The sequence below is a fragment of the Arvicola amphibius genome, chromosome 1 (assembly GCF_903992535.2).
Source record: "Arvicola amphibius chromosome 1, mArvAmp1.2, whole genome shotgun sequence".
NCBI lineage: Eukaryota > Metazoa > Chordata > Mammalia > Rodentia > Cricetidae > Arvicola > Arvicola amphibius.
Window position 1 is genome coordinate 182,500,180 of NC_052047.1, and position 13,725 is coordinate 182,513,904.

General features: G+C 46.9%; 1 protein-coding gene across 3 annotated transcripts in view; it reads right to left on the bottom strand.

The window, feature by feature from the left end:
• Window positions 1-333: 333 nt before the first annotated feature.
• Hpse2 (heparanase 2 (inactive)) overlaps window positions 334-13,725 on the bottom strand; it is a 598,898-nt gene continuing 585,506 nt past the window's right edge. For all 3 annotated transcript variants that reach the window (XM_038330395.1, XM_038330387.1, XM_038330379.1), the window contains one exon: window positions 334-499. In XM_038330395.1, coding sequence (XP_038186323.1) covers window positions 334-499 — 166 coding nt within the window. The remainder of the gene's footprint in view (window positions 500-13,725) is intronic.

Below are 13,725 nucleotides of genomic sequence, written 5' to 3' on the forward strand. Positions count from 1 at the left end.
GGGGTTGGCAGTTGCATTGCTGTGGGATCAGGACCACAGGCAGCTGTTTGGAAACACTGCTCTGGAAGATGCTGCCAGCCTGTTTGTGAGGTGTGTGTCAGCAGACACACGCCGTTCTCGTTGCATAGGAACAGAGGGTGTCTACATTTTCCTTAGGGGTGGATGCAGCCTACCTAGGCTAAGCTCACACTATGATGTTTAGTCTCTTTAGAAAGTCTATGTTGACTCCAGCAAAGCGGGCGTGGAGGCTGAGGACTAAGGGCGCTACAGGGGGAAGGAAGAGCAGGAAAGCAGTCCAGCAGGCCCACCAGCAGCTCTAAAGCAGAGGGTGGTTTACCGATAGCGGCAGGCCAAAGCATTGACATTCTTGACCACATAAAAGCCCATGGTGACTGGAGGGATGACCAATGTCCGGCCAGCTCGTAGGGGGCGGGGCTTCAGTTCTGGAAGGGTCCCGTCGTCCACCATCACTAAGGGCTGTCCGTTGAGCTGCACTGACCTACAGCAGGGGAAATAGAGGACCCGTTATCACATACTTGCATCTTTTATTAATGTCTTTGACAGGTAAGACAATTGGCATGCAACTTTTTTAGAGTTATTCTGAAAGCGACAAAGATAAGCTAACAGCTCCAATGTTTCAAGTCTAAGAGTGGGTTTCATATTTAGTATTTATATTTCCGCTGTAGCAACACCAACAAATAGGTGGTAATGTGGGCATCTGTGACCACAACTCACTTCCCTTGTTCATTTTTATTCTTTTTGTGTAACTGGACATTGCAGCTCATAGAAAAGGGACCACATCCATAGCAAACTTAGAAAAGACAAAGGGCACATCTAGCTGAAGGGGAGGGAAACAGCAACCATCACCGGCTTAAGAATCTTAACAGCCCCCAGTCATTCCTGACACTTGCGTTCTGAGTAGAAGTTCAGGTTTATGGGTCAGCAGAAAGATCCAAATCAGGTTGCTACCTGGAAATAAGGTTGCAAGTCACTTTCAGACAATCAGTCAGCATTGCCCAGTGACAGCTGTCTTGGTCCTTGTTCAAACTTCATGGTGCCAACACTGTGTGATGTCATTTGAACTACTAGACCAAAACATTATCAAGAGATATAGAGACCTCTGTTTGCTGTTCCTTCTGCATTACAAATGACCAACAAGTTTAGAGAGAGATAATCAGACCCATGCCTGATAGAGCAATGGATTCCCGAGATAAAGGTGCAGTAAATTGCTTCCAATGAAGAGTGGGACAGCCAAGAGCTCCAAGCCTGGTCCTGCATGGGTTGAATTGGGTTGAGTAGCTCCATCAGAGCAGAGGGAACAGTCCACTCTCTTGTTGGAATGACTGAGGGGTGAATGAGCAAGCAGGAGACCCTGGTTGAATAGTCAGGCCAGCCTCTGGATGGTGTGGGAGTAGGAGGATAGACCCGAAGGCCAGTATTGACTTCATCAAATATATTAAGACGCTTTTGATTCCAAATGTCAGGATGCCTTTACTTTCCCACTGTGAAGACAGTCTACTTATTAGAACGGTAAGCCAGGTAAAGCAGGGGGAGGATGCAGATTCACAAGAAGCCTCAGACATGTTATATCTTTGTAGTCTATTCTCTTATTCTATTTCAAGTGATGTGAGTATCCAACAACCAGATGTCTAATAACATAAATTAACTTTCTAAAGCTTGCACGAATGCATGTCACCTCTCTGTTTGCAAACCTCAGGGCTCTCTCTTATGTGTAGAATTAGGTACAAAGAATTAGAGAACACACTTTACATTCAGATGCTGCCAGAGTACTGATGTCGTTGGGTTCTGGGAAACGCAGAATGAAGTGTGATAAGCAAATGGTCCACCATCTGTACTACAAACAAGAAGCTTCTCTGTATCAGCCCCTCTGAGTCTCCTCATTGTGGGGCACAGGGAGAACCGGGGAGTATGGACAAGACCCTGGGCTGAAATCTCTAATTTTAGGAGTTGGATCACTAACTTAGGAGTTGACTGACAAACCCCTCAACTGCACGGCCCTTCAGCTCTGCACTTGTAAGAATATTCCCCGGCTATAGTGTGAATGAGATGAATTAAGAAGCATGGACAAGCTTTGGAGGCACAAAGAGCCAGGCAAGCAGGAGGTGTTCTTGTTGTTCTCTTCCTTGTCGCTGTGGTCACACCTCTGGTCCTGGCCATTCTTGGCTCCTCTGCAGAACTGACTTTCTCATAGCTCCTTTCTGCAGAGCCCTTCTCCCCTGCGGCTCCCACGACTGCTTCTCCTCTCTCTGGTTCTCTTCCATCTGGATGCTGTTTCTTGTTGATGGGGATCATCCCTTTCTCACCTGCCACTCAGATAATGAGCCCCATCCTATGTTTTGTTCCTGGATGCTTCCCCAACACTGGTGAATTTGATCACATGTTGTTGCTTCTGATGCTGAAGCTCTGCCCCTGGCCCTTCTCCTGACTCATATGTCGACCTTGCAGCCCAAAGAAGCCCCCAAGTCACATGGTCCAATTCAAGCTCCATGCTTCTGCTTTTAAAAATACCTGTGACCGGACCGCCACTTACCCAGTCATGCAAGCTAGAAAGCCAGGGTCTCCCGGGGCAGCTAGGGTCACAAAATCAAACCCATTCTGTCTTTAATGCTTTCCATGTCTGCTGATTTCTGCCCCCATCCCTATTGCTGTGGCTCAGAAGCTGCTTCCTGGTCTGTCTGTGTGCCACCTGGTTATACATGGTCACCTGCCACCTTCATCTCTCCCCTACGATGCTGACTCCAGCTACTTCTCTAGTCTCAGCTGTGGCCCCAGGGGCAGGTGTGTGTGTGTGTGTGTGTGTGTGTGTGTGTGTGCATGAGAGAGAGAGAGAGAGAGAGAGAGAGAGAGAGAGAGAGAAAGAAAACAGTCAATGTAAGGAGGTTATCAATCCATACATATGCAAAGATGGGTTTAGAATTTAAAAAATATTGCACATAGATGGAATAAATTTCTTCAAAGAAAAATACTAAACAGATATGTACAATGGGATTAAAATATTCAAGGGATATGGTTGGGATTGATAAGACAAGGCCCATTTAAAATGGTTATAAAATTATTATTTTAGACATTTTTAGAAGATAATTAAATTTAATTTTTTTATTTATGTTAATATGTACCTGTAACTATGCTATGTATGTGGGGGCGGCTCACAGAGGCTATAATTGTCAGTAGAGCTGGAGCTACATCTGGCTGTGGGCTGCCTAATTTGGGTGCTTGGAACCAAACCTGGGCCTCTGGAAGAGCAGCAAGCACTATCAGCTGGTGAGCTATCTCTCCAGCTCAAGAAAGAGAGCTTCTATGATAAAGACTGGTGTGCGACTCGCATTTCAAAGGGTCACTGTACTTGAGGAAGCTGGGCATCTTTGGCCTGGCTTGTGCAAACTCGTAGCTTGCAGTTTTGTGAATGGGTCTTTCGGGGAGACCTCCACTTTGCAGGCAGCTGTCTGTCTGCTCTCTCAAGTCTAGCTCTGAGCATTCCTTGAGGTCTGTTTCTCTAACCCCTGGGCTGAGCTCTCTAGCCTCTGCCCTCCTTTCTCTGTGGTGTAGGGATTTGCTGCTTTGTCCCTCACTGGGCTGAGAAAACACAGAGCACAAAGGCCTGAGGCAGGGAACAAATGTTTTTGGAAGAAGTGAATGAATGGTTTTTGAGATTCTTTGCATAATTTCTAGGCTTCCTCCTTTAGTTTCTCAGCTCTAGAGAGACTCCCTGGCGGGGTGCAGAGTGTCTCTACAGATTCTATTAACTAGAGATTACTCTGCCCCTCCTTGGAGATGTTAGATAAGATCTAAATTATCACCGACCCTCAGTCACTTCCCAGATACCTTATTCCCACCTGACAGGAGGCCATTGATCATTGCTAGTGTTTTTCACCTAAAAAAATAAAAAATCTATATGGCCATCTCTTAGCTAGGCTGTTGAGGCCCGAGTCCTCAGCGTCTTTATCTTTAGATCCTGTCACTTAAAGAGGGACAATTTGCTCACCACTCTGTCCTCTTTCTTCTGCTTATGTTTTTCTTTCAATATTTATCAACCCATGAAATCATATCATGCTAAATATAGCACTGTCTTTCAGTTATGTGCACTGAGAAACTAGTAAGTTTGTAGTCACATCCATGATGAAGAGAAAGATCACAGTTCTCAGGTTTGCTTTGCCTGGATTGTTCAGTCCAGGCCTTTAGCAGCCTTGTGTTCCACATGAGCAAGTCAAAATTTAGGGGGTCTAAAACTTATCTCAGTCACCCAGCCAGGAAAAAGCAGTCCTGATGTTTGCCGGGATTTCCTTAACTGTAGTCTTGACACACGGTTGCTAAAGGCCCACTCGTGCAATATACAAACCTTTGTTATTTTTATAACTTCGCCATTGAGACACAAGGTCAGAGAGAGTAAGTGGCCTTGGCAGGGTCACAGAACTAATAAGCAGGTAAACTCCGTTCTGGCCTCTTGACCACCTCTTTCTAGTTCTTTCCCAGTTTCAGCTAGCGCTCGGCAAGATCACATTTCTTCCTTGAAAAACCTGTCTCTCATCGCGTTTCCATCATCCATGAGGGCTTCCTCACTGGATCATGATGTTTCAACCAAACGCTAAATGATCCAGCGAAGGCTGAACTAATTTCCCTGCTTCCCAGAATTGCCGAGGGTGTCTAAACTACCCAAATATTGGGACAACTGTATTTTATCGCCTTTTGTTTTTACAAAGATTGAGTTACTTTCCAACTTCTAAACTTGCTTTCTCAGTTTTGCGTGTTAATTAAAAAGGGATTCAATGTGTCAATTCAGAGTCAAGCCCTCTGCCCTGCCAGCTCTCCATGGGAGCCTCTTGACTGGGTCACTCCCCCTCCAATACATGTTTGCAATGTCTGGTCTCCAGGTCTTATTATGGTTCTTAATAGTCACGGGTATTTAAGTAGGGGTTCAACTTTTCTCAGTTCCCAGGATAAAAAGTTCAATGAACACATCCTTTTGCAACCATGAAGGCAATTTATATTCTCTTTCTCTCCCTCTCTCCTCTGCCCTCCTCTCGTGTGTGTGTGTGTGTGTGTGTGTATGTGTGTGTGTGTGTGTCTGTGTGCACACTTTTGTGGGGTTGTTTGATCAGAAGCAGACTTGAGAGCTGCTGAGAGCTGATTTTGCCCAGAATTTTGGGGAGTCTTGAAGAGGAGATTAAAAAAAAAAAAGACCCCAGTCCAGCCTCAGCCATTTAGAATGAATTTGCCTGCTCCGAGTTTAGGTTTCTCCAGAGAATGAGTGACAGGCTGGTCAGATGAACCCTAAGTCTCCTTTGTCCTGGCTGCCCAGTCCTAACAGCTGGCCAAAGGCAAAGTTCAATGTCTAATTTAGACTGACCCTGAGCAAACAGAAATCTGAGCATGATGTTCCCAGTCTAGATGTTCAGTGGCTCATAGAAGACCATTTGAAGACCCACAAGCCAGCCTATGATCAACACTTCCAGCTCCTTAGAAACTGATTCTAACTTCTACCCATTCCAGCTCCTCCCTGCCCCCTCACCTTTCGTTCCGTGCGGCAGCTTCTCTGGTTAGTTTTCTAATCTCAGGGTTCTGTCTTTGTTGTTTCCTTTGCCTGGAGCTTTGTCCACACTCTGTCCCCAGCTGCTGCTGTGTTTTCTTCTTTAAAACAGAGTTTTAAATCTAAGTGTGCATGGAGGGGGCATACTGACTCAAGTGCTCATGGGGGCCAGAAGGGGGCACTGAATTCCCTGGAGCTGGGGCTAGGGAGACTGGAAACTGCTCAATATGGGTGGGGAAGTCAAACGGGTCCTCTGCGAGAACAGTACCTGCTTGTACTGAAACTGTCTTTCTAGCCCCCTAACTTCTTGATCATCTTGATTGCTATTCAGATCAAGTACAGGTGCTCCTCAAAAAAATTCCCAGCACTTCTTGGTCTCTGCGTGGATCCCAACTATGGCTGCTTGTCCTCGCCCCTCCCTCACTCATTATCTAGTCACGCACACAACCGATGGTCAATAAAAATATTAAAAATAACTGTACAGTCAGAAGAACCACAGCCCAGACAGGAAAGACAATAGACCACAAGTCCAGAAATTGAACTCAGTCTAGATCGCAGACATTAAATGTGCAGGTCTGGCTAGGTTTTTTGGTCACTTCCGGTAGGCTTCTAGATCGTAAATAATACGATTGAAGGCAAGAAAGGACTAGAGTCGGGAGACTGAACAAATAAGAATGCGTATGTTAACGTGCATTTGTGCTTAAAAACACGGACTCTCTCCTTGTGCTTAATTTTGAGCCACTAGGGGGCACTCTTGTCCTATACAACAGTGAGGGGAGAGCCAGCATGCAAGGCTGCTCCCAGGAAGCCAAACTTGTTCTCTGGTCTCTGCTGTCCTCACTCCATCTCTCCAAGGCCGGGACTTGTACGTACCTGTGCTTGGCGTGTCAAAGGAACAAATCGCAGTATCAATCAAACCCCAACCCAAACTTCACTATGGCCCTCTTGGCACGGGTCCCTCCTGGAGTGGGGCCCAATATTAAGGAACGAGGCAAGCAGGGCTGCAGTTCCCGCTGCGGTGCGGGGCTTCCCAGCCAGTGTGCCTAGGGGGATCCTGCCGCAGGTGCGGAGTCGCTGGCCGCGGGCGCCAGGCTCTTTGGGGCTCCGGGTCCTCAGCCGCCCCGGGCCGCACCTGTTAGCGCGGTTTCCCGAGCTGGGCTGGGAAACTGGTGTGTGCAGCTGCCCTGCCCTCCTCCAGGTCAGGGCCAGGTTAGAGACTGGAGGGGCTCAGCCAGAATTCGGAACCCTGGGGCTTGCTCCTGTTCCAGGAGAGGCAGAGAAAAGGAAGTTCCTTTCACGTGTCCCTGAGCAATGTCGATCCCCTAAGGATCCCTGAGCTTTTGACTAATAGCATCTGGGAGACCCTACCAAAAAGCCCATTCTTCCTCTAGGCGCCATCAGGTGTAGCTTGGTCCACAGGCTGTTTGCTACACTCACTCCCCTCCTTTCTTCTTCCTCGGTAGCTCTTACTCAGCAGTCTGCCTTCCACAGTAGTTCAGGACCGCTTGAGTTCCCGTCAGTGTACTTCTCTAGCCCCCCAGTGCTGCGACAGAAAGGAGACCCGAGAGAAAAGATGGGCAAGGAATCTTCTGTTTCCCTTCACCTCTCTAGGAGCCCCCCGCTTGAAGCTGATGAAATAATTTACCCCTCATTCTACCATCCGAAGGGCACACTGAGGGTCTGAAGACCTTTGATCTAGCCGCCGTGCCCCCCACCCCGCCCCCGCATTACCCCCTAGGACCGTTTCATAAGGCACAGGGTTCCTTGAAAGGGGTATGGATGGGCTTTTTCTGTGTGTAGTAGCTTCGGGGGTCATGATTTGATTGGCGTTCCACCTAAATCTGTGTCATAATGGTCCGAACCACAATAGGATTCTACCATGTGCTCCTGATGCCTTAAAATAAGAGCACACTTGGCAGACAAGATGAGCGCCCAGCTAAGAAACCTGGATTTATACTGATACTGCTAACTTTCAACAGATGAAGGGCTCATCTGGGTGTGGTTTGAGAAGAAAATTTGATCTCAAAGCTCCATGCTACAGGCATATCACACTCAAACCTCAGGGCACAATAGAAACCAGATACAAAAACTACAGAGACATTGCCCCACGGTTAACTATGTCTTATTCCCGCTGTGAAGAAGAGAGCTACAATCACCGAGTGGTGCTTTGCGGGTATTACTCCTATCTCTATAGTTCTTTGTGGTGTGCAAAGTCAATTATAACAGACTTAGGCCTTGCCCACTAAGCCAGAAGTCACTGTAGCATGCAAATGTGTGGCCAAAGACACCATAATAAACACATTATAAAGAAAAATACAAATAGAAGGAAAATCAAATTTAGCCTGGATTTCAACATTTTCTGTGGTCTGGTTCCAGTGTATCTCTGTGGCCTTTCTCTTCACCCTACAGGCACCCTGTACTCTATGTGGGGAGATTTGCCACCTCCAAGACAAAACAAGCCCTGAATCTGTGCACTTCCAAACCTCTGTAAGCTTATCTTGCAGCCTCAAACGACATCCCATACCACAAATGTTTCCTAGAAGCATGGCTTCTTCTGGCTAAGCACAGTGGCCTCAACCTTTAGTCTTTTCCAGGTCCCGTGGCAGATTTCCCTCTTTCCTCCCCTCATGCTTCTGAGCTCCCGTGTTATTCTCAGTGTTCTGATGTCTGAGAGTTAATGCATCCTTTTTGGAGAGGGAGGCATCTTTCCCCAGACCTACCTGTGTGAAGCAGGGAGAGGCAGTGTGGGCAAGAGCAGCCCCGTGCAGCGGAGTGCAGGGAGTACAGAGTTTTTCCAAATGTGAGTATGAGATAGTCTATAAGCCATACTCAAAGTGGAGATTCCTTTATGGTCATGACTCCCTGGGTACTTCTTGAAATCCATTAAAGCAAACAGATAAATATCTTAGTTTTACTGACTTCTGACACGGCTCCCTATAAAACAGGTGCTCCATGCAGCCCTAAAGGAAAAGAATAAGATGCTCTCTGTGACCTAGCCTCTGTTCCAGAACCCACAGATATCAAAGGGCAGCTGATGTGTGCAGTGACTCTATGCCTCCTTAGCAGAAAGAAGCATGGAAGGGGTGGTCTTTAAAGTGGCTGCTGGAGCTGTTCTGTGCTGTAGGCTCCTTCTGTGGGATAAGCCACCTCCTTTCTGATGCCTAGGAGCGTGGATTCAAGACTTAGGCCTAGCCTCATTACCAAACCGCAAAGAAGACAAAGGCTGTCTCTGCTCCATTTACTTTCCCTCCCCTTAACTTTGGTGCCAACTATTCAGAGCCATTTTGGCTATGTCTTGAAGAACTCGTCTTATGGAAAAGGACAGAAATCCCTGCCTGAATAGAGGGTTCCCAAATCAGTGAGGCTGGGGACAGACCAGAGCCATGATGGACAGCTACGCAGAAAGCTTGCAGCTGTAGGAAGTGAGCTGGAGGAAAACACATTTGAAGCCGAGAACAAATGGAAACCTCTCAGGAAGCAGCAATGAGAGCTGCGGCTCTGCAAACATCTTGGTTTAGAATGTCAAGTCCCTGCAAAATAGAAAATCATTTCATAATCCTATAATCTGCACATTACTAATCTGGGATTTAAAACAAAACAAACAATAAGCTTTTGAAAATCAGCTCTCAGCCTTTTGCTCAGGCATGGAAAATTCCCCAGGGGTTCATGGCACGTTCACACCTTTGGCAAAATGGCTTGGGGCCTGGATGGGGAAAGATATAAAATCATCTGGGACCATATCCCAGGGTTTATGGAAGGCCAGTGGTTCCCAACTTTGGTCACATATTTGAATCACCGAGGGAGCTTTAAGAGTCCTTCAGCCTGAGCCCCAGCCCAGGGATTTTGGGTGAACTGCCCTGGGGTGTGGTGTGGACTCTGGGATTTGGAAACCCACAGTTTGTTCAAAGCACAGCCAGGGCCAAGCAGCACTGGTGTCAGGAGGGGTAGAGATGTTGGAAGCTGGGGTGAGATGGAGTTAAGCAACCACCGACTGCCACAGTCGAAATTTACTCTGGATTAAAAGCGCCTTCTATCCTCTCTTACCATGCCGTGTGAGGCAGCCACACTTCTAACCCAGAAGATGAGAATCTTTTAAGGAGAATCCTTTGGTGAATAAACTGGAGAGCATTTCTGGTCTGTCACCAGAGCTGCTTCATTTAAGGTCCCCTGCCCTAGGTCAGTACACTGGTGGCATGGATATCCTCTTAGTATGGGGGCGTTTGTGGGCAGCACTTCACAGGGCGAAGCAGCAGCCAGGCCCAGGAAGGCTTAGCGGTGACCTCACGCTCCAGGAAGAAAGCTCTGAACACACTGTCCCTTTGGACAGTCTTTCACATCCTGCAGTTCCTTCTAAGTCCTGGCTTGCATCACAAGCTCCTTACTGAGAAACTTTGTTCAGGTAGAGGAAGACTCTGGGGGGTGGTGGTGAAGAATAGGCCACTCGGTACCTTTACTGCATTCTTAGATGTGTATATAATGGTTTTCTTAGACCGTGCCATAGACATGGTCTCGTCAGGAGTCACAGAACACCTTAAGTTCAACAAGGCTTACTAGGCTCCGATGAGCGAGTTTGCACTCTCTGAAGACCCCGGGGCTCCTTCTCTCTGCAGGTTTGGGATTATCAGGATTGTCTCAAATCCTGAGTACAATCATTTTTAACAGACGCCTTTGTTCACACGCATTCCTTCTTCCTACAGTGTCCACTTGGAGCACAGACTTGCTGTCAGTGTTTAAAGTGTCATCTCCCTGCTTACTCACAGCCAGCTCATAAATGTCCCCAGGTAGCATTCTTGCTATGTAGGGTGTCCAGACGACTTGCATTTTCTCCTGAGGGGCTCCAAATGACCTTTCAAAAGGGCTGCATCTGCCCCAATAGAACCCTTTTCTCCAGGTAAAAAACCTGCTGCTTGGGCTAGCAGGTTCTTCCACACCCTTTTAGTCTAAGTATCACACCTTGGAGTTCCTTACCTGCTACTGTTCATAAACAAACTCCAACTCACAAATAGGTTAAAGAAATGAATACAAGCGCTCTGGCCGCACAGCTCAGCAGCACAGCACGTGCCCACCAGGCAGAAAGCCATGAGTTCAACCCTCAGTGCAGAAAGTGAGAGCAAGGAGAGCAAAGTGAGTAAGAGAATGAGAGAGAGGAGAGGGAGCGGGAGACAGAGAGGGAGATAGGGAGAGAGTAGAAGGAGATAGCAGTGCATATTCATCTGAGCTCAGGAATATAAATTCACACACTTTTAAGTAATTTCAGTGGAATGGAAGAAACCCTAAAGAACAAGATAAAAAACCAAATACTTCATGTCAAAATAATACCCTAAAATGAAATACTTGGAAAATTAGTATGTAAAATACTAGAAAATATAGTTCAATATAGATGATAGATGTTGGAGGGGGAGATGGACTTATATTAGAGAAAAATTATACGCTTTTAATAAGAAAAATTAATACCCCAATGGAAAAATAGGCATGGGACCCAGAGAACTCATGAAAACAATACATTAGTAGCAGATGCCGAGCATCTTCAATTTTGCACATATGCAGAGCGCATTGTTGAAGAATAGCATCTTCAACATGAAGTTAGAAAGCTATGAAGACACTAGTGGGCTGTGCTGACAGCACATTTCTTCTTCTTTCTCAGGCCTCTTCACTTAAGATTGGATGACTAACAAATCAGAAAGCTGATTCCACAAGGTAGGATCCTACAACTCGGTGGCTGCCAGGGAGATCAGGGACAGGGCAAGCAAGCTGGCACTAGGGCATCTGAAGAATCCCAAGGATCCCCAAGGCATAGATGAGAGCTCACAGGAGATACATTGAAACCTGGGTATGTGTCTATTCTGCTCATATTTCTTAAAGCAAGGGTAGACATGACACAAGAGAAACCTTTAGCCTCATCTAAGGAGGGCCGTTCCTGTAATTGGAGCCATCTAATCATGGAGTGGACCAGCTCAGGAGCTGGCTGTGTCATCCAATAGAAACTGAAATACTTTTAGGCAACCACATCATAGGAGAAACTTCTTATTGTACCTTTTGACAATTTTCTTCTAGAGAGCTATCTTTCAATAACTGTACAACTTTTATTAAGAGGTGTACTTTTTAAACAGAAATTAATCTGAATGACCTTAGACAGTGAGGGTCACAGAAACCTATAGGAAGTATATCTGGTTCCGACAGTCCAGGTACCAACTACTGTCAGCAGCACTTAGATATCAGCAGTGTGCTGGCCCAGAGGCCATACTCCTTTTTACCAGGTCTGTTGGCATCCAAACCCAAACCTTGGTGCTTCCTTATTTACTGATAATAAGGAGTCGGTAGTGTCCAATTAAGTTCAGGGCTTCTACAACAGGCAAGCTCAGAATCCAGCCATGGAATAGCACCATAGAGTCTGTTGCAACAGGGACATGGAGCTATTTTAAAGGTCTTAGCACCAGAAGCTAACTTGAGTCTTCAGAAACGTTTTGTTTGGCGCACATCAAATGACACCTTTCCATCGGCATGCAGCTAGACGCCAATGCTATTCTTTGCCATAGAATTTAATGGTGGTGAAAGCAAAGCAAAATCTATGTCTCGGAAAGTTGGAAAAAAATCCAAGCAGTATGAGGATAAAGAAGAAAGAAAAATGTTCATTTTTTTCAGAGGATGGGCAAAAAGATGTGTGGTTCACAAGGGCCTGGCAATTCTCCAGCTCTGTTTATTCAAATCTGAAGTTTAAGCACCAGTGTGGAACCTATGACCCTCAAGGCAGAAACGCTCTGCGCCCCGCAGTGACACTGGCCCCAGGCGGCTTCCTTTAAGGGACTTATTTCTAATAACAGAGATGAGTTTTTTGAAGACAAGGACCTTAGAGTCCTCTCCTCCCAGCCTCACTACTAAAAACCCCACCGTCCAGAGCTCCTGAAGGTCAGGTGTTTATACTGCACAAGAAAGTAAGGGGCATTCTGGTCTGAGGCACACATACTGACCTGAAGTCAGACAATAAGCGATTACTACCATTATTGGATGGGACTGGAATGAATCAGCCCTATGGAGAGACCTCTCCAACTATATTAATTCTGGGCAGATTTCAAGATGGACGAACCCAGACAGTCTCACGGCATTTAAGTTACTTGATAGTATGTTTGTCTTTAGTAATTATGATAGCTCACTGCTGGACTTTTGGGGTAGCACAGTGCTGAAGACAGGCTGTGGGTGAGGGGTCACTGTCTGCTAGGTGCGTTCTTGCTTCGTCACCTACCAGCTGTGCAGCTCCTACACAGCTGAGGTCATGCTCTAAGATGCAGCCTCTCTACCTCTAAAGCGGGAGGGAGGCAGGCAGTGTTCTACACCCTGCACGGTGCTGTTCCAGAGGGCAGATGAGGCAATAGCTACCACAGCTATTAGAGCAAGCCTCGGTTTCAGCATAGAATTAAGTGTTCAGACAGACTGAAATCATGGTCAGTAAATGCAGAACAGCCTCTGGTCTATGCGGCTTAGCCCAGACTCTGAATGAGGACAGAGGACAAAACCAGATTACCTCAAAATGTCACCCAGACCCAGAACTCTTAGCAGATGCTGGTTCCCTCCCTTGGGTCCACGTATGAGAACGTCTACTCTGATGAGAGCTGTCTCCCTCGCTTCTGATTTTTGTATTCCACCCCTCTAGACGGCATTGAACTAGACACAGAGAGCCCCTGGAACCTGATGGCTCCTGCCTGATTCCCCTGCAGAAGCGAGCCGCTCACTTTCAGACTACAGCTGGCCTCCAGGGTCCAGATGCTGCTGCTGTTTGTTGGAAGATCTTGGAGATCTTTATGCCCAGGCAGAACTGACTCCCTAGAGGTGAGAGCTTCTTCATCTGGGGTCACACGAGGCCAAGGAAAGATGCTTTCTGTAGATGGCAGATGACACTTAGAAGTACTTCTCCCCGCCGACATGTATGGAAAGGGACCACCGTCCTGGGTTGTGAGTGGGACCATTTCTCATGAAGCCGAGACAAGGTCCACAGAAGACCCACAGCTGGTGATTTTCTGAAAGAAGCCAGCTTTTACCATTCACTCTTGGAGCCCACGCTCTGTGTGTGGTCCTTCCCTTCAGTGGGTTGGAGCACTTGCTGGGCTGGTGACCACTGAAATCACAGATTCTGGGAGTGCAGAGGACAGGGGACTAACAGGAGTGGTAGAACTGCATAGTGTGGC